The 21,004-nt window shown below is 37.6% G+C and overlaps 1 protein-coding gene across 1 annotated transcript in view; it reads left to right on the top strand.

The window, feature by feature from the left end:
- PLRG1 (pleiotropic regulator 1) overlaps positions 1 to 16,334 on the top strand; it is a 24,731-nt gene extending 8,397 nt beyond the window's left edge. The window contains exons 8-15 of the mRNA XM_019521676.1: positions 3,169 to 3,261; positions 3,373 to 3,522; positions 3,635 to 3,736; positions 4,488 to 4,590; positions 5,065 to 5,173; positions 6,688 to 6,827; positions 10,904 to 11,097; positions 12,376 to 16,334. Of these exons, the coding sequence (XP_019377221.1) occupies positions 3,169 to 3,261; positions 3,373 to 3,522; positions 3,635 to 3,736; positions 4,488 to 4,590; positions 5,065 to 5,173; positions 6,688 to 6,827; positions 10,904 to 11,097; positions 12,376 to 12,435 (951 nt within the window). The 3' untranslated portion in view covers positions 12,436 to 16,334. The remainder of the gene's footprint in view (positions 1 to 3,168; positions 3,262 to 3,372; positions 3,523 to 3,634; positions 3,737 to 4,487; positions 4,591 to 5,064; positions 5,174 to 6,687; positions 6,828 to 10,903; positions 11,098 to 12,375) is intronic.
- Positions 16,335 to 21,004: the final 4,670 nt, after the last annotated feature.

The following is a 21,004-nucleotide window of genomic DNA, read 5'->3' as shown; positions in this document are numbered from 1 at the left end:
GAATTCCAGGTCAAGCTCTTCTCCCTGGTTGGGAGGTCTAAATATTCCTGAGAGAGACAGAGATTAGAATGAGAAAAATTTTCCTTTTTTTATATAATATGCTTTGGACTGCCATCTGTGTACAATTTTATGTTTTTGTGTCTTGTTTGTGTGGGTATAACAATGGTTTGGGAAACTTCTAAAAATAAGAGCATGATTTAAAAAAACATAGGCATTGGTAATGGCATTCATGGATGGACATAAGACCTTAAATTACTTTTACTTACTTGAAATATAGTTTAAGTGTCATTGCTGTTTTTAACAGTGTTAATGGATCACAATGAAATAAGCCTCTAATGTAATTTTTCAGCACAATTAACACTAGAGCCTTTTCCAATAAATCTCTGGTTTTGCTCTAACATGAAAATAGAAAATGCTGTCTGAGCACTTAAGATGCAATGAATTATCCCTGTATTTTAAATTGGTTGATTTGTGTGCATTTCATCTCAATCTAATTGGTACATTTATCATTATTTTTTGCCTTTTAATTTGATTATCTCAGGTTATACCAATTAGTTCCTCAGTTATTGCATATGCTTGTTAGATACTTTGGTCATGACCTCGTTATGATTAGGTATACAAGAGGGAAAATGCATTGAAGTAAATGGTAGAAATTAAATGAGTTGAAGGCGGTGAAATAAATATATTTTTTAGATGTACCTTATTTACCAATACTCTTTACCTAATTTGTAATTTGAGTAACTTTCAGCTTTGCTCAGACATGGTCTGTTACTGAAGAAAGACCACACTTCATTGGTTGAGAAGGAAAAAATCTCTTGTGGTTGAAAGAGATGTGTATCTGGTCTTTTTAGTGTAGTTAATTTACTGTATAATGCTGTGTATGAACAGTTTTAGAGTTCATAAATATCTGTTGAATATGCACAAAATTTAAAATTAATGTAAAGACAACTTGTCTGAAAAACAGTCTAATCCAAAGGAATGTATAAGTGTATGAAATAGGACTATAGTTCTGGAGCAATTTATTTATACAAATTTTAAAAGAAATTTTATTTGAGAAAAATTGAGACATAATAAGCACATGGAAAGTGCACCTACTTGATTTAGAGCAGTTTTATATGTTGCGGGGAAGAGAAAACGTGTGTGGGGCTAAAGCCAAGGTGCTAGATTCAATACATTTGTTCTTCCTGACAATAAGATGTCTGGTAGAAGGCACAGTGGCACAATCTACCTATAGCTCTTGTTGGGGGACCAGGAACTGTCGGCTGCAGCCAAAAAAACAGGACAGACTAACTCACCTGGTATGTTCTATCCATGTCTACTTCAAAGCCTCCATAAGGTTCAGTTTGTTTTGGTACTGTGGCCCTTATTCTTCTCTACATCTCAGTGAAACTCAGATGTATTAAAGAGAGAGCCATAGACAAATCATTTTGGCTCCTTCATTCTTGGTTTCCCAACTCTGACAGGCATTAGAGCTACAAAAGAGCCACTCTGATCCAGTGGTGCCCTGTCATGCCCACACTTTCCCCTTCCTGTCAAGAAGATTGTCCCTTGGAACTGCCTTGGTTCGAAGGCAGCAGAATCACTTCTACCCAGCTTCCCATCAATAGAGTTTTCCTTTGCAAATAGTGTTTTCCACTGGTTATAAGGCCTTAGCAGATAAGCTTTGTCTGTTATATGGTGTGTGGTTGGGTGACTATGCAGAGTATATGTATGTGTGCAATTTCTGGATTAGAAAGAAAATTTACCTTTACTAAAAGTATGCACTTATGCAAATGAAAGCTAACAATCAGTGCCCCTAATTATACAGCACTATCACTGCTGTGATATTGACATCCCCAGCATTGACTACTGCCCTCATTTTCAAAGCTTCCAATAGTTAGTTATGGAAGTGGTATTAGAAGAATTGTATAGTTAAGGAACATCATTTACAATGATGTAAATCCCTGAAACTAACTAGTTCTTCTCATTTTCAAAGCTACCAGTAGTCACAACTGGAGCTACTTCTAGAAGCCTTGAAAATGAAGGGAGAAAGATGCTATTCAAGTAACTAGCTGCTGTTATTTTTTCAGGGCTAATAATAGCCCTTTGACAGCTGCTTCCCTTGCATTGTTTCTGGTGCACTTAAAGGTAGGACAATTGGTTGCAGAGCAGACAGTTACACTTGGTACGTAGGTAAGTTACAAGATGGATAATAGGTCTAAAAGATCTGTGTATTTAATTAATGTATATACTTACCTGATGTGCAGATAACTGGAATTTATTACAAAATAAGCAGTAGCCTACAAATTAGGTATTTATCTAATATGCATGTAAGTGGAGTAAACTATATATTAATTGCTAGCAGGTGGTGTTATAATAACTATATTTCAGTGAACATATTAATGGGGAAGCATCCTGCAGAGCTGTAGATACTAAAATGCAAATAAAAGGTATTTTCTCTTTTTTTGTGTGTGTTCGTAAAGCCTGTAATTGTACTGGCTTTTTTTTTTTTTTAAAACTGAGTTTTGGTGCTAGTGAAATGTACATTATTGACTTACTTTAAAATAGTTGTTTCTGCTATTTATAGAACAGGTATAGTCTGTGCCTGGGTAGGATAGGTTTATGCCTATTCCTTGGCATTTTGCCTTGTCCAGAGCTGAAGGAACTGAATTGAAAGATGCAGCAGTTGCTGATTGATACTAGTAATAACGGATTTTTTTATTAATGAGATACAGCTGTTTTATTAAGAACTTTTTGGAAATTGAAATTTTGCTTTGCAAATGTGACTAAACAACCAGTAGGTTGGGTGCATATTTCTATAATTGTTATTGTAGGAGCACTGGTAGTTTATTCGATACTGTACAGGAAGATGCCAGGGATGAACTGAAGAAACCCCTTACCTTGAGAAATCTAATTTACAGTTACTAATGACCTGTTAAGGATTTGAACCAATGACTTCACCTTAAGGGGTCCCATTGCAAATGACCAAAGCCATCCAGTTTCTAAATTTTAAAATATTTTGAATTTTAATTTAGTAGTATTGTTTTTATGTGAGAGGACCAAAACTGTTTTTTTTTAAATCTAATTTTAAATGTGATTTTCATTTTAAATCATTTCTTGGACTAATTGCACTTGTCAGAAGTATGTTCATTTTTTGAGTCAGAATGTTTTTTGTTGTTTTTTCTAAAGGTGATCAGTGGTCACTTGGGATGGGTGAGATGCATTGCCGTGGAACCAGGAAATCAGTGGTTTGTTACTGGCTCTGCTGACAGAACTATCAAGGTAAGGTGGTCTAGGAATAGATTGACAAATCCTGGTCAATTCAGTTTTCTCTTTTAATTGTCCTGTTTTTACATTTGGGTAACTTTAAAATCTTTACATTTTTCAATGTAGATTTGGGATCTTGCTAGTGGCAAATTAAAGCTGTCTCTGACAGGACACATTAGTACTGTCCGAGGTGTGATAGTAAGTGCAAGAAGTCCATACCTCTTCTCTTGTGGAGAAGACAAACAAGTGAAATGCTGGGATCTTGAGTATAATAAGGTAAGATGTAGATTTATTTTTCTTATATCAAGGTGCACTTGTAGCATTGTAGGAATCAGAGAATTAAAACTTTGTCCTTTAAATACCAAGTTAAAGTCTGTTTGTTCTCTAGGTCATTAGGCATTACCATGGTCACTTAAGTGCTGTCTATGGTTTGGATCTGCACCCAACAATAGATGTGTTGATGACATGTAGCCGGGATTCAACAGCACGAGTAAGTAGTACGGTGAGGTTTATTGAACATGCATGCTTTTAGATATTCAGTGTTAAAAGCTAAACAAGTGGTGTGTATAAAGATTTAAAAATACAGCTAGACCAGTAGCCTTATTCTTGTGGTCTTCCTTCTATACTCATTACTGCTACTATTGTGTTTTATATTTGTGCTTTTTTAAAAAAGAAAAACTGCTTGAAAACCAACACTGAAGGTGACATGCTTGGGCTCTGACAGACAAGGGGGAGCAAGCTCCACTGTTCAGAGCATACTTCCTCTGTTTTGTAAACATCATAATCTAGGAAATTTGGGCCCTTGAGCCAGTCTGCTAATTTTGAGTCCTCCAGTGGCTCATAGTGGGGAAGATCCAGATCTTTTTATAGATTTATAATTGAAGCATTCTCTTTTGCCCCAAAATATGTAGAATGCTAGTAATGTCTAAGAGTGGTTTATTTTGCCCACACCTGGGGCTATTAAAAATATCATATAGACCAATTAGATTCTGTCAACTTCGTCGGCCTTAGAGGGGCGGGGGATATAACTTTATGGTGTCTAACCTTAAAGAAAGATGGCTTGATGTCTTAGTGCAATGAATGGCAACTTCTGCTTATTGTTATGATGAACTGATTATGCTAGTTTTCTAGCACAAATATGGTAGTATGTGTCAGGTCTGGCATGTAATCCATACAACCAATAGTAGTTCCTAAAAGATGAACATGTTTCGTACCGTCTTGAGTTTACTATGGCCTTACAGATCTGGGATGTGAGGACAAAAGCCAGCGTGCACACGTTAACAGGACATACAAATGCAGTGGCAACAGTGAAGTGCCAAGCTGCAGAACCACAGATTATTACAGGTATGGTTGATGTTTACCAAACCAAGCAACTAAGAATCAGATAATTTTGTATGTAGCTATTTATAACAATGTGTTTGTATCACTGTTTATCTTTGTCCTTTCTCCCAGTTCATTACCTTTGTCTCTCATTTCTTGTCTTATGTTATACTAGTTAAGATCTAGGTTCAAATTGGGATCATCTCTTGCTGATTTAAACAAGATACAATATAGTTTATTCTAAATTTTTATAATGTTGCTATATGCAGTTTAAAGTGTGTGTGTTTTACTTCTGGGATAACAGTATATTAGCAGATTGAAGATCTGGGTGAGGGATTAAAAATCTCTCTATGTAGTTTTTGTTTGCAAGAGTTTTTTTGGATGAAAGATGCTGTTATTTTTATTAAACTTTTATATATTATATTTAGATATCTGTACAGACTGATAGCATTGCTGTTTATGCTGTATACCTTTGCTATCTTTTCTTTTTAATTACAGGAAGCCATGATACCACAATACGACTGTGGGATTTAGTGGCAGGAAAAACTCGTGTCACTTTAACAAATCACAAGAAATCTGTAAGAGCAGTTGTATTGCATCCAAGGCAGTAAGTTTTGGTTTTTTTCCTTGTTTCTGTCTTGACTTTTAACACATGGTGGTAGCAGGAAGCCAACATTTTGATATACTTTAAAGTAGCTTTCTTTGAAGTACTATCCTGCCTAATGAATTGAAGAGTACACATTACTTTAGTGAGATAAGAATGTATATACAACAAGAGACAGTTGTAATTAATGACTGTTACTTGGCTGCATTAACTGAGCTGGTATTAGCATTGTTGGGAGCACCAGTATACATAGGCTTCTCAAGCACTAGGATTTAATGACCATGATGGGGAAAGACCAGTGCCGCTACAACTCCCACGATTGCTAACAAGGGAACAAGTGAGTCTTTGTTAAAAGAAAGCTATGGTAGTGAACTTAAGCAAAACTTGCTTACTGGAAGAAAGCCCAAGTAGAGAACAATTAATGTTGGGATACTAGAACTATGCAACATTGCATAAGTTGTTGAAAAAAACTTGATCTTATTATGAAAAAAAATTGATCTTATAGGTAGTTCATTCTAAAAGTGCTTGCTTTTGCAGTTCTTGCACCTGCCTTTGAAACATCTAATCCTAGTAGTAAACAGAGACTAACTGAGCTAACTAAACCACCAAAATGCAACTACTATAGTACCAATATAGAAATAATGGCACACAATGTTATCATATATCTGTACTTGGAGTCCTGTTAATTTTAGTTTAATTACTGCAGAACTTCGGAATCTCTGTGAAATGAAATGGTTCCAGCCCAGTTTGTCTGAGCATGTTACAAAACCACGTCTCTGTCATCTTTATAAATATATCCTTACTTTCTGTACTCTGATTATTAAATAAGGGGACTGAACTTGCCTCTCAGCCCTATAAAAACACTTTTGCTGCCTGTGTTTGTAAGTGTTCTATGAGGGAGGTGAATTAAATAATTTAAGGATCGTTAACTTGTTCAGACAAATTGGAGAACTAATCAGCTACCAAAATCAAAGAGCTTGCTTGCTCTTGTGCTCTCTCTCCCTAATTGCATTTGATGTTACTACATCTTTTGAAAGTGCTTTCTTTGTCATTTTCTGGTAACACCTCTCTGCATAAGTATTGCCAAAATTAAAATACAAGCCAGTTTTAAATTTTGGGCAGTGCAAAAGCTAGTGCTCTTACTGAGAAGTAACTCTTTCTTCAGAACTTTTATATTATTAAATTATTGAAATTATATTATTAGCAACTTATTATTGAAATTATATTATTAGTATTGAAAAAATATTTGTATGTTAGGTAATCCATTTTGTATAAAGAAAAAGATGCAATTAAACAGTAAAATTAGATAAAACATGCATAATACAGGTGTTTTTACGTACATTTGCTGTTGAAAAAATGATTTAGTGGTTAAGTAATTTGGAGAATCACATTTTACTATTGGTATGTATAATTAGTAGCTGTAATACTGATGTGCTACACTGAAACATGTTAAAGAGAAGCAAGTACAAAACTTTTTTTTAACTCTGGCTTACTTTACTGTGCTAATCTTGTTCCAGTTATACGTTTGCATCTGGTTCTCCAGATAACATTAAACAGTGGAAATTCCCAGATGGAAACTTCATTCAAAACCTTTCTGGTCATAATGCTATTATCAACACACTGGCTGTGAATTCGGATGGAGTTTTGGTATCTGGAGGTAAAGTGAGATTTCTTTAGATTTTAATTCTTTTGTCACAGTGTCTGTTTTGTTTGAGCCCAAGTCTGTGACTAAGGATGTCTCCGAGGAGCCTAGTAGCCTTCTTTTCTCCTCCACTGGCTGCTGTAGAGCAGTTAGTGTCACTCTGACCCTATTGCCTCCTTAACCTAGAGTAGCCATTGCCTCCCTAATGAATGGGATGGATTGGAAAATCCACATAATAGTGAATCCTCCTAGCTTACTTGATCGCTGTTCCTCTCAGCTTGCTGCATTGGGGTGTGTGGAGAGTGGGTACACAACGTATGTCTGCAAAGGGTACATTCATTCATGTAAAGCCCTCCAATTTGATTGCCTCCTTAAATGCAATAGGAATGCAGTGCTTTTTCTGCCTGGAAGCTTTCTATCTATGTTCTCTGTTATGGTGATATCTGGTATATAAATGTGTTGGGTATTATCTCCCTGTTAGTAAATACAGGTAGAATTTACTTAATTTGGCTGGGTTTAGTATATTGAAGTATGGCTTGACTTAATCTGTGTATGTACCTACAAAGAAATTAACAATGTTGTTCCTCTAACTGCATAAATTCCTATGTTTATATGCATGGAATCCATCGACTTTTTCTGATGGTTTTACAAATGGTATCTGTTGGCTCTGGACTTATGACCCACATACCTCATTCCGGGCAGAACCAAACCCTCAGACTAACCACGACTTCGCCATTTGATAATAGGCAAATTTTATTGATATACAGTGATGGCATAAATAATTCCATTCCTATAGCTCATAGATTCATAGACATTAGGGCTGGAAGAGACCTCAGATCATTGAGTCCAGCCCCCTACTCCAGGGGCAGGAAGCTAGCAGGGATCATAGGATCCCAGCTACCAATCTTAGAGCTCTCACAGAGGGAAGGTATATCTGGCCAGTGTGAGAGCTTCACCCTGAGGTTTTTTCTTGAATGTCAGATGTCAGCAGCCTGGAGGTCAAAGGCCAAAGCTCACCCCCCTCTGATGGGGTGGGTAAGACTGGTGACTTACGCTTCCCCTATCGGCTGGTGGTGTGCCCTCTGTCTGTAGTGGCCTTGGGTTCCCCTCTTGGGTCCTCTCTGCTGCTCTGAAATCCTTCCTTTAGTATTCTTTCTCCCCTTTGACTCTTCATTCCTGGGCCTTATTGATTGGCTTCCCTGGGGTCATCATCTTGTCCATGTTCTGCCATGTCAGCATATTCATTTGTTCCAACGAACTCACCACATGCACACATCTTAATTTGGTTATTTACCAGGCCTCCTAATTTGGTCTGTTTTACCAAAACCAGAAATCTCTCGCCATTCCCCTAGACCATTGTTGTGATGCAGGGGTAGGCAGTGTTTTTGGGCAGAATACCAAAAACACCTGCAACCTCAACTTGTAAGATATTGGCGTGCTGGGGCAGACAGTAGGGGTGCCATGAAGGGCCTGATTCTTGTTGCAGCGGCACAGCCCAGGCTCGCTTCCTGCTGTCTGCCCCAAGGTGCACATGCCAAGCAAAACACCTTTGCTTGCTATGCTCTGGCATACATGCTGGGTGTTGCCTACCCCTGTTCTAATGCATATCTACTTTTACCTACAAGCCAATCCCCCAAAACAAACCTCTAAATACCACTTTCTAGCCATCAGTATCTATTTGTAAAATGCTGACTACTGCTTAACCCAATCTTTTAGCAGTTGATTCGTTGAACTTTGATTAGCTCAAATTCATAGTGGCATTTTTCCATAATTTCACTTATTAGAATGCTGTAGTTCTGATTAAAGTAAGGATATACTAAAATCATTGCTGATGTGCAAAAGCTATATGGTTGTACATATATATTCAGGCGCGCGCGCGCGCGCGTGTGTGTGTGTGTGTGTGTGTGTAGGGGCAAATGGCTGTTGGAAAGGTAGCTTATGGAGGTCTCATCTGAATTATCATACATCCTTTTTGTAATGGAAGATGTGGTAGGGGATAGGATTTGTATTAAAGTAATGTATAATCTGAATAGAAAGACAGCTGAAGAGGGGGGAAAAAGAAAATTTCTTTTTTTCTTCTACAGAAAGGAGAAGTGAGCCCCAGAAAGATTCTCACTTTGATTAGGATAATATATGCGAGAGACAAGATTTGTTAGTTTGAATAATATCTTTTATTGGATGAACTGTGTAACTGGGAGATGCTAGAAGAGCTTTGTGCTCTATATAACTGATCTAGCAAAAGATATTACTTAAGTTCACAAATCTTAAATCTCTCATATTCCCTCGCAGGTATAGCAGCTTTGCAGTACTCAACCTTTTGCCCCTGTGGACTGGATGAGTGGTGCAGGGCTGAATCAGGACTCTCTGCACCCAGATCAGCCCTGCAAACTCAATCTAGCATGCAGGCTCATGCTATCCATCTCAGAGGGCTCTTTGTAGTTCTGGAAACTTGGCAGTGGGGGAGCGGCAGTTAGCTGCCATCAGTTCCCCACTGCCAAATTTTTGGATCCACAGGGAGCCCTGTGGGCCAGTTGAGCACCCACATGCTATGAGATCACATAGGAATTAAGGCAGAGCAGAGAATTGAATATAGATAGCTGAAGTCCCAGTCTACTGGTTTAACCATAAGACTAATAGGCTTTTTGCTTTTTTCTGTAGCATCAGCATAGCCATAGGAAAGTAGATTGAAATGCTGTGGATACTCACAAGTGCAGGGTCAGGTTCTGCACTTGGTTTCCTTTAGGCAAACATAGGCATGTAGTCCAAGAATGGAATTTGATCCATAGAATTGTGTGTGTTAATTCAGCTTGACTTCAAATTCTGGGATGAGTTCACAGAAATAGCCATAAGACAAAACACTATTCGCTTGTAAACTGAACACTTTTGTTCTGGAAGTCCATTGAAAAATATCACTTTTCAGGAAAGAATTGCACTTTTATTTAATGTATAAATGTTAATTAGTGTCTCGTGCATAATATAGTGTTCAGCATTAAGCTAAAGGTTTGGAGTCACAATGCTTTGGGTGGGAACTGCTAAATCATATTCTGTGTCAGCTTACACAGACTGTATGCTTTTAAGTACAAATAAGAGTGGGTTTTCTTATTTTTGAATGCAGGTTAAAGCTGCATTTGACAGCATAAGGATTCATGTGCATAGTGTGGGCAAGAGCTTGAAAAATGATGGGTCCTTTTTATATTTTGTTCTAAACGATTGGGAAGTGTAAGTCCTGCAAGGATCTTTCAATGACGTTTGTATTGGTATTCATGTAAAAATTGGGGGGTTCTCAATTTGTAGGCAGGCCCCTTAAAATAGCTGAGGATTTTGGGGAAAATTGTCTGTTTCCCCAGAGCAAAGTGTTATTCTATTCAGAAATATACTTTAAAGGCCTTTTTCCCCTTTTTTTGAAACTAGGGCTTTATGAACATAGCTTGTATAGAGATTTTCAAAAAATCTGTAGCAACTTCAAAGGAGCTAGGGCTGAACTAAAATAAATTGAGATTTAAAGTCTTTACTTTAGCGGAAGCACTATCTAAAATGTCTATTTTTTTTATCTGGCTGGCAGTTGGGGTTAGATTAAAGTTATCAAAGCTCTGTTTTGACTAGTTGACACCTTTATCAAAATTGAAAGTCTGTTTTGAGAGGGGTCCCTCTGAGCATCCTTCTGTCATCTGCCACTACTGTCAGTACTGTCTCCACACTTTTTAAGGTTATGCAAGGTCATTGTTTCTGTAGTGTCTCTGTTCATAATTAAATGTAGAACTGTCATCCCATCAGTAATGTCATCGAGTAAGGAATTTGTGTTCAAGATTACAACTTGATGCGAGTACTTGTGATTCTGTGCGTGATGTTTAAAGCTGATTTAAGAGCATTTTGGAGAGAGCTGCCACCAACTTTCTTAGGCAGGAAGGGAACAAAGAAGCCAGCAGGAAATGGGACACCTCTTTGGAGGGCAGTAAACTATTCTAACAGAATGCTATGACTAACCTGTTCCAAATCAGCAAATTCCTTGTGCATTAGACAGCTGGTTGGAGAGCTGTTTTTTTGTTTATTAAAAGGGTGACAGAAATGGATCAATTGTATTTCTTTTTCAGCTGATAATGGCACTATGCATCTTTGGGACTGGAGAACTGGGTATAATTTCCAGAGAGTGCATGCAGCTGTACAGCCTGGATCTTTGGACAGTGAATCAGGAATATTTGCTTGTGCATTTGACCAGTCAGAAAGCAGATTGCTTACTGCTGAAGCTGATAAAACTATAAAAGTATACAGGGAAGATGATACTGCGGTATGTTGACATGCTTTTTAATTGTACTTTTTAAAAATCTACAGTTTAACCAATTTCATTGTAAATCATGAAATGAACAGAAAAGATTTCTATAGAACTCTTATTCTGTTAGGGTTGCAACCTGTATATGAGAGGAGAATATCTTGAGTACATGTAATTTATAATATAGGGGATGTGTGTATGTATAAACACATGCACACATTTTATTTATATAAATGCTATTTTTTAATATTTATAAATATTAAATGTATATAATTTAATATATATCTAGATATGTAGATAGATATAGCATGGAAGCTAGCCATTATCATATATAAAAAAAAAATTAGTATGTGTACACATGTATATTAAATAATACAGGGTAGTGGCTAGTTTCTGCACTAGTTTTCCTGTTAACTACATTCAAGCAAACCAGTCTAATACCACCTATTTTTGTCCAAAGCCCTGTTGTGATATAGTTTGAGAATTTTTATTACAAAAAGCATACAGCGAGACCTGTATAATGTCAAGGCTTGTTGCATCTGCTTCCTTTCTATAATCACAGTCTTTTCAAAGGTTACAATTTGAAAAGTAGATCACACTGTGATTCTTGTACAACAGTTTAAAAGGCAAGAAAGTTAAAATGTAGTGTAGGTAACTTATTTTCAAAACACTACACTTTATAAACTGAGCCAGATTTACTTTATGGAATAGAACTCATCATTGTATTGCTATTTATAATAAGCAAAAATTTAAAGCATGGAATCTAATCACAGTTGGGGTGAATTCTTTAAGAGTGCTTCAAAATATTGAATTATCCTTCTAGTATCTCTTGGAACAAGACAAATGTATTAATTCCCCATTTTACAGAGGGGTCGGTGAGGTACAGACATTAAAGAGCTTGCTTGAGATCACATGGGATGTAAGTGACTGAACCAGGAGTAGAACTTGAGTCTCATGGCTGCCAACCTTATACTTTTTATTTTTCTCCAAAACCTTTTTTTTTTCTTAATTGCTAGTGACCACCCATGTTCTTGTTTCACAGCCTAAAATAGTAGCAGGAACAACCATGTCTAGCCCTTCAGACAGTGGCACGGGGAAACAGTAAATTCAAATGTATATTCTAATCAGTTAATCTATACATTCTAATTGAAGCAAAAAATATTAACTTATCAAAGTATTGTTACATGTGTATAAGACATAGCATATCCTGTGTAACAGACCTTTTAAGCAAAACTACAGCTTAATTTACAGTTAAAAATAGCTACTTCAATTTATTTTCTCATGCTATTTTTTCAGACTGAAGAAACCCATCCTGTCAGCTGGAAACCAGAAATTATCAAGAGAAAGCGATTTTAATGAGGCAACATCTGTACAGTTACACTATAATTTTGTTTTTAGCTTTCCTGAGAGCATTCAGTCGCATCATGCTCTGTCTGGGATTGCAAAGCAAAACTCTGCTAAAGTCATTGCTTCTTCAACTTGTTTTACAATAAATCTTGTTTCTCTTAGGTTTTTGTCTTTTTTTTTTTGGTATGATCCCAGGAAACCAGTCGCAGCTGTTAACTGTTTAGATTTGTCAAGCATATGTAGTTCATGAAAAGGATAGATGTGCAGGTGGTTATTTTATTACGCATTCATTGAGTGCAAGAGCTCTGAAAATACTAGGTTAAGCCAGGTTTACTGTAAGACCCCTATTTGACTTCAAGAACTAATTGCAAGTTTATTCATAGAGGTCATTCTGCATGACTTTTCTTGGAGAACGACACTTTAAACTTTGAAGCAGTATTGTTTACCATTTATTACTATTATGTTACTCTAAGTCACTGAAAAATAAAGCTGTCAGTGGAGAAGCAGGACTATATAACATTAACTCGTTTTGCATCATGAACCTAATAAGCCAGTGAGAACTGCCAGAGATTGTAGAAATCAGTGAAAATGACTTAAGATACATTTTTCCCCCTAGAAAAGGTTTTAAGTAAAATCTGTGGTGTTGTATATGGAAACTTTTATGTTTGTGTGGATCTTTTATATGGTGAATATTTTACAGTTACATTAAAGAGCCGCTGTCAAGAAGTTCAAGATCAAATTGACATATCTTTTAATTGCATTTTGTCTCTTCAGTTATGAAAAGATAACATTGGTTATCTTACAAAGTATTTGTAAAGCTGTTTTTATTATGGCCATAAATCCTGAGTTATGTTTTATATCCCCTGAATTTTTTTCTTTGTCTACCACCACGCTACTGAGTTGTTTGTTTGTTTTTTTAATATGAAAGACAACTCTTGTATTCTTGAAAGGGGATCAGTTAATAACTTTGGAGAGGGAAGTCTTTTATCTGTCTACAGAACATATAAAAGGCAGTGTAAGCTTTAATTATAGCATCTTGTCTCTCTGTTCAGTCCTTTTCTGAAGTAATTTTACATGGGGGTGAGAGGGAGTATGGAGCATTAAACCTGACTTTTCAGACCATGGGTGCTCCACTAACACTGCTAACAGGGACTGGTTGTGATGGTGGGTTTCATATGAGACTTGTATAGTATATGGTCACACACATACACACACCCCCTTAAGAAATTTATTATAGTCATTAGATTTGTAATTGGGTAAGGAAAACTTTTAGTTTGTGCTAGCCTAGAACTATTAGTGAGAGAGTGTCATATTCTATTGCTAATGCCTAGAGCCCGCTATTTCTGTGAAGTGTATCAGTCTTTTGGAAACTTGTAATGCAAGTCCATTTAAAATTGCAAGGATATAATTTAATGTCTTCTAAAATTTTTCATTTTCTATAAGAACACACTTTCATATGCATCTGTTGAATACTGTTGCTCTAAAAATATACATGATGGTGTTCTTTTAAAACGCCATGAAGATGAAACAGCTGCAGTTTGCTTCAAGCCTGTTGTTTCTATTGTCAAATCTACAAAATTACAAGTATTGCAATAAACTCGTTTACTGCTGTTCACTTTTTCACACATCAAGGTTCATTACCTTCAGGTCAAGCTACTTCAGAATATGATAGCAAAAAAGTTGGGAAAGTGTTTTTGACACTTCCTCATGTTTCTTCTTCAAAAAAAAGTATCTGTTTTTTAAATACTTAACATTACCAATGTAGAATTGTGGGATTAAACTGCTATGAAAATAAATGGGAATCTTACTTTTTGAAGAGGCATTTTCACCTTTAATCCTTTAAAATTGTTTACCTTTAAAACAGCATTCTCAAATTCACCTGGGTGCCTAGGCTGGATCTGGACCCAGCAGCAGCAGGAGGGCAAGTGGTGGGTGAGTGGCAGTGGCACAGGCATTAACACAGCTGTCATTTGCATCCTGTTTCCTTCCCATTCCCCTTCCCCCTTCTACCCCCCATTAACACACATCCCTAAGCAGTGCTTTGTACTTGGAAGTTTGATGGTAGGCCTTGCCCCTAAATTCATAGTCAGTCCAGGAAGCTCATGGGAAGAGTGAAATGGCTCCTCATGCTGGATCTGGCCCACAGGCCATATCTTTGACATCCCTTACTTGAATCTTTTATGCACAAAGATATTGCACCCTTAGACATTACCACCCTGGTCATCACCTCCCACTCCCCATGCATACATTTGCCATTAGCCTTTTGCCTGTGCTGTTGCTCTCACTGGTAAATGCATCATGGTGAAGACTGGAAATGGCATTAGGTAGTATATAAAACAGGGTAGGGCATTTTATCACCTATAAATGCTTATTCTGATCCTAAAAATAGCTTGGTTTCTTGCAAAGTTTAACATCTGGTTTAAAAAAGAAACTTTACATACATTACTTCCATGTACACCAATGATTCAAGAATTACACTTGTATTTTACTGTTGATCAAAATGATTGACAACAAGGGTATTAAGGTATTAAGTGTTGCAATACATCATATTTGAGTACATCTTATTCTGTTAATACTGCAGGTTGTGGATCTCTGAAGCAGCTGTCAGCCATTATAATCTCAGTTACAGAGGAAATTCATGTTTGTCCTCTATATTGTATTTCTACAAATGTATAAATATCGCAAACTGTTTTGCATCCCAAAAATTTATAAAATGTTTGGTACATTACAGAATTTTCTAACCGAGGACAAAAGATTAAGCAAAGCCTGTTTTTCTTTTTATAAAGAAAGAAGAAAAAGCAAAAAAAGCCCCCTCCATTCTAATCTCTTTTAATCAGGATACATGCATTTGGACTAGAGAGATGAAAATTAGAGGCTTGGGATTACAACTCTTGCATGCTCTTCTGTATTGGCTCCTTCCCCTGAAAGCTGCTTTGTCCTGTTGGTGTACTAGTCTTCAGAAGATGATCAGATGGTCTTTGGCAGGGGCTGCAGTTTTTGAATCGAGTTCTGGAGCTGACCATGGGTGCAGTTCTTGGCACCAAAGACTTAGGAGCATGCTCTTGTCATGGCAGTGCAGGTAGATCATTCTGATTTAATACACGAGTTGGGTTTGCAAGTTAAAGACTGCATATTCATTATTCTGAGATTTTTTTCATGTTGATTCTCTACTGTCCCAGTGCTAAACTTAGGTCCTTTTGTTTTATTTACAACTTGACCTGCATGTTAATTTTTTAACTGCAGTTTAATTTTTTTCTATTAGTTTTTAATAATATCAATATCATTACACGTGTTCTAATTTATTTATAGTACATCAATGTTGTGGATTTATTTCTAAGTGTTCTCTAGTGCAAGACAATTTTGATGTAAATATATCTGATCCTTCCTTATAAATATACAGTGAATGTTTTACACTTACATGCAAGTAAATCATAAGATAATGTGGCAAAGAAGGATTGGGTCCATAATTTTGATGTTGCTGTAAAGTATCATATTATAATTCCTTTTGCTGCATCTTGTATTGAATTCTAGTCTCATTATTACATGGTTGATTTACTGCCATGTATCTTGTAAAATCGGATGTTTCTCCTGTATATATGATCAAATCCATCCCATTTCTGGTTTTGGTTTCGTTTCAGTTTTGTTTTTTACTGTACATAGTAAAGACATAAGAGAGAGTGGTTTTGAATGTAACAATTTTGCAAACTTGCGTAACTTGTAAGGGTGATAAATTGTAAAATCACACTTTGCTGTACAATAAGTGTACAGTGTAAATTAGAGATGTCCTTTTGGCTATGTGAAAAATTGGGCATAACCTGTAATTTGCCTAATTAAGTTGCACAAAAATGAATCTTTGAGACCTTTCTTTTTTGGTGAAGTTGTATGAGAAATAAACTTGCTATGCCTGACTTAAGTGACAATTTACTCACCAATAAAATTTTAAATACAGTGCGATTTCATGTAATCTTTTCTCTTAAGTTTGATTTATTGTGTAGCAAGATAATTATAAAACAACACAAATGAGATCAGTAAGTGAAAGCATTAATGTAAGCTACAGCAACTAAATGGGTAGGATAATCTGATGCACTGTTTCTTAACTAGAGTGCTGCTTTATCAAGCTTCATACCAGTAATTTCTAATGTATTGCTGAAATGTACAATTAGCACAGTATGAAATTTTATATAAATAAAACATTTGTTTATATATGAATTGATCTGAAAAAACTGTTACTATTGTATATTTACAATCAAAACAAAAGCAGCCTTATGCATTTTGTTTTAGAGAAACAAACACAGTTCAAAGAATGCTGCAAATGAAAGCATGCTTTTATTTAATGGCAATTTTCTTTCAAATGAGATTTGCAGACGTTGAGGACTAATTTCTTTCCTTCGAATGCAAACAAACCATTTTGTTAAAGGAGATTTTGTCTAGTTTTTTCCATGGGTTTGAGAGTTGACAAGAAGGAAAATTAAATGGCTTGTTGTTAGTGATTCAGAACATGTCGTCTTTAAGATATGGCATTGAACTGTTGCTTTCTTGATGATGGTGTCCAAGATTTATTGCTGTTTATCTTCAGGCAATCTTTATGTCTAGCAGACTTAGTTCATTGTGTAGTAGACATTTGTGCATTAGGAGACCTACCAAGATAAGTGGTGACTGGCACTTTTTACTGGTAACCTCATCAGTGAAATCAGATTTGCATTCACAGCCGATGTTTGAGGTGCTGTGCTTTGGGCAATGTGTGTTGCAACTTCCTGTTCTGCAATTGAGCTGAGAGCTTCAGGCTCCGGGGTTATCAGTGTGATTTCTTTTATGAACACTTTTCCCCCCCACAGGAGTTCCATGGTGATGGAATGGAATACAGGGGGAGGGAGGCCAACTTTTTGACAGGTAGGCATGCCACAAAATATCACTGCATCCTCCTTAAACACAACTTTGATTCCCTTCCCCAGCCCAATTTGTTGCTCTGCTTTCTGCTCCCTACCCAATATGCTGCTTTTCTATCTGCCACTGTACTGACAATCCTCATTATACACACGTGCACGCGCTACCTATGCCACTTGTGGCAGACCTGTTGTAGGTTAGCCATCCTTGGAAAAATGCATTTTCCTATGCTTGCATTTAACCTCCCTTGTCCCCAGCCTTAGGTTGTTCAATAATGACATTTACATCTGCACTTAATGAGTTTCAGGTACCATTTGCAAATAAATAACATTAGAATAAGTGTGAAATCACTTGTACATTGGAAAATATGCCAGGCCTTTTTTTTGCAAAATGTCATAACAACTGAGAAGGCTTTTTGTTTCATAAGTGGTAAGAATACTTGCAACTGCTATAAAGCAAACCCTGTTATATTTTCAAATGTATTTGTGTAATAAAGGCATGAAAAAAGTGACAACTTCAGGATGTCCATGTAGTTTCCAGACATAAGACCCAATTCTTCAAGCCTCCACCCCCAATCCGCCATCTGTGAAACTCCCTTTGAAATCTGACTTCAGATTTCTTCAGTTTGAGTAGAGGTAGATTTCATAGACAGTTGGGCTGAAAGGGACCCTGAAGGATCATTGAGTCCAGCCCCCTGCCCCAGGGGCAGGAAGTCAGCAGGAATCATAGGATCCCAGCAAGATAAACATCCAAATGTGTCTTGAAGGCATTCAAAGTGGGTGCTTGAACCGCCTCCGGCGGCAGTCTATTCCAAACCTTAGGGGCTCGGGCAGTAAAGAAGTTCTTCCTTGTGTCCAGCCTGAATTGGTCGCAGTGGAGTTTGTGACCACTTGATCTTGTCATTCCTTGGGGCGCTGTGGTGAACAGGCGTTCCTCCAGATCCTGGTGAACACCCCTGATAAACTTACAGGTGATCACCAGATTGTCCATGAGTCTGTGCTTTTCCAGGCTGAAGAGTCCCTTGGCTCAGTCTGTCATCATAAGGTCTGTTTTTCTGACCTCTGATCATGCACGTGGCTCTTCTCTGGACTCTCTCAAGCTTCTCCACATCCTTTTTGAATTGTGGAGCCCAAAACTGGATGCAGTACTCCAGCTGTGGCTTCGCCAAGGCTGAGTACAACAGGAGAATGACGTCCTGGGATTTGCTTGAGAAGTATCTATGGATGCAAGCCAGCGTTTTGCTCACTTTACTAGCCGCAGCATCACATTGAAGGCTCATGTTCATCTTGTGGTCAATCATGACCCCCAAGTCCATTTCATCTGTAGTGCCAACCAGCATAGCACTAGCAAGCCTATAAGCATGCTGCAGGTTTTTCCTCCCAAGGTAGCTAGCAGTGTTCATCTGAAGTCGAGCAGAAGGCAGGGTAGGGTGGCACCTTAGAGGCTAACTCATTCAGAAAGATGTAAGCTTTTGTACGTGACAGCTTACATCATGAGATGCTACAAATGTGTTACTCTAAGATGCACCCACCCTATGCTCCCAATCTTCAGCATATGACGCTTAACTACAACCAATCAACCAAGAATTCAGTGGCATTTTAATTTCCCTAAGATGCATTTATGCATAGGTTGCATTTTATTTTTGCACATCTTTCCAGTGTATTCCAGGTGCATTTTTTGCCTCTTTCTACCTTTTTGAGATGATGTAATTCATTATTCTGGTACTTTAATTTTTTTCTTGTTTTTGTTTTGTTTTTTTGGTTTTTGTGGGGTTTTTTTGTTTTGTTTTTTGTTTTTTAAACCAGAACTCCGCTCATAGGAAGCTTTATTTGACTTTAATTTTCCTTAGACCAACCTTTTCTTATGACAAGTGGGTTTTTTATGTAATGTTCAAAGCTGAATTACATTTCCCAGTTGTAGATAAACCGCGCCTGGATTAATTGGGTCTCTCTGTCATCTGCAAATCAGATCTCACCAGTTCAGGCAATAATTCAGCTAATAGTGGTAGTAAAGATTGAAATCATTTTGACAAGGATAAAGTGGATTAAAATGGAAGATGTGACCGAGACAAATGGGAGGATTGGCCCAAAAGAGATCTTATGAGGATCAACAAGGACAAGTGCAAAGTCCTGCACTTGGGGCAGAACAATCCCATGCACCAGTACAGCCTGGGGGCTGTCTGGATGGGCAGAAAAGGACCTGGGGGTTACAGTGGACAATAAGCTGAATATGAACTGGCAGTGTGCCCTTGTTGCCACAAAGGGTAATGGCATACTGGGCTGTATTGGTAGGAGTGTTGCCAGCAGGTCAAAGGACATAATTATTCCCCTGTATTCAGCACTGGTGAGGCCACAGCTGGAGTACTGTTTTGGGCCCCCCACAACAGAAAGGATGTGGACAAATTGGAGAGGGTCCAGTGGAGGGCAACAAAAATGGTGAGGAGGTATGGGCAGATGACTTATGAGGAGAGCCCAGAAACTGGGCTTATTTAGTCTATAGAAGAGAAGACTGGGAGGGGATTTAATAGCAGCCTTCAACTACCTGAAGCAGGGTTTGAAAGAGGATGGAGCCAGACTATTCTCAGTGGTGGCAGATGACAGAACAAGGAGCAAGGGTCTCAAGCTGCAGCAAGGGAAGCTTAGGTTGATATTAGGAAGATTTTTTTCACTAAGAGGGTAGAAAACACTGAAACAGGTTACCCAGAGAGCCTGTGGACCCTCCATCCTTCGAGGTTTTCAAGACCCGGCTAGACAAAGCCTTGGCTGGGATGATATAGTTGGGGCTGGTCTCGCTTTGAGCAGGGGGTTGGAGTTGTTGAAGTAGATTAATCCAGGCCTCTAACTTTCCTAAAAAAAAAAAAGGAGTGAAGAAAAAAAAATGGTCTTGCTTTGTATTTTAAAATGTTTTAAGAAAAACTCTTCTGCTTATTATGACTCCATTCACAGTTCTTTTGAAACGGATGTTTCTCTCTTTCCTAAAAACAAAAAGGTGATAACAGTTCTCAAAACAGAATGTGGTGCTGAGCAAGCAACTGTTATGATTTACCCCTGACTTTCTTAGTCAAATCATAGTCACCAATAAACACAAACTGAGTCTGTGAATTCTAATACCAAACACAACGTATTTTCTAATAAAGGCATGAAGGAAGTGACTATTTCAGGTGTTAATAAGGCTTCCACACAGTTTCCAGACATAGGTCCCAATTCTTCAAACCCCTCTGCCTTGTATGCCCTTCCCACCCCTCAACCGCCCTGCAAAACTCCCCTTGAAGTCTGTGACTTAACTGGAAGCCTTATAACTGAAGGGGATTGCAGTCTCAAGGCTTTGGTGTTCAGCAGAGCTTAGTACCAGTGTCCAATTCAGCATTGCTATAATGTAAGCTAAAACTATATGGACATTGAACTTAGTCCAGAGAACAACTGGATTTCATGGTATAAAACATGAAAGATTTCAGTTGTCAATGAAAATAGGAAGGTAGGTTAAGAAGAGAAAAAGGGAAAACTAAACTTTGGAGAGAGTGGCTTTGAGATGGTTCCTTGGCATCCAAGTGAAAATGTATGAGTGTAATCTAGGGGGATGTGTCTGTGGGTACACACAAGGGGTCTATCCAGGGGCAAACCCAGAGGACACACAGTGATGTGGTCCCCCCCCCCCCCCTTTCCCCTGTGTCCTGTAGCTAGATAGCTCTGACTTT

Source organism: Gavialis gangeticus, unplaced genomic scaffold (genome assembly GCF_001723915.1).
Source record: "Gavialis gangeticus isolate Ggan-Ray unplaced genomic scaffold, GavGan_comp1, whole genome shotgun sequence".
Classification (NCBI taxonomy): Eukaryota; Metazoa; Chordata; order Crocodylia; family Gavialidae; genus Gavialis; species Gavialis gangeticus.
This window is presented reverse-complemented; position numbering and strand designations above follow the sequence as displayed.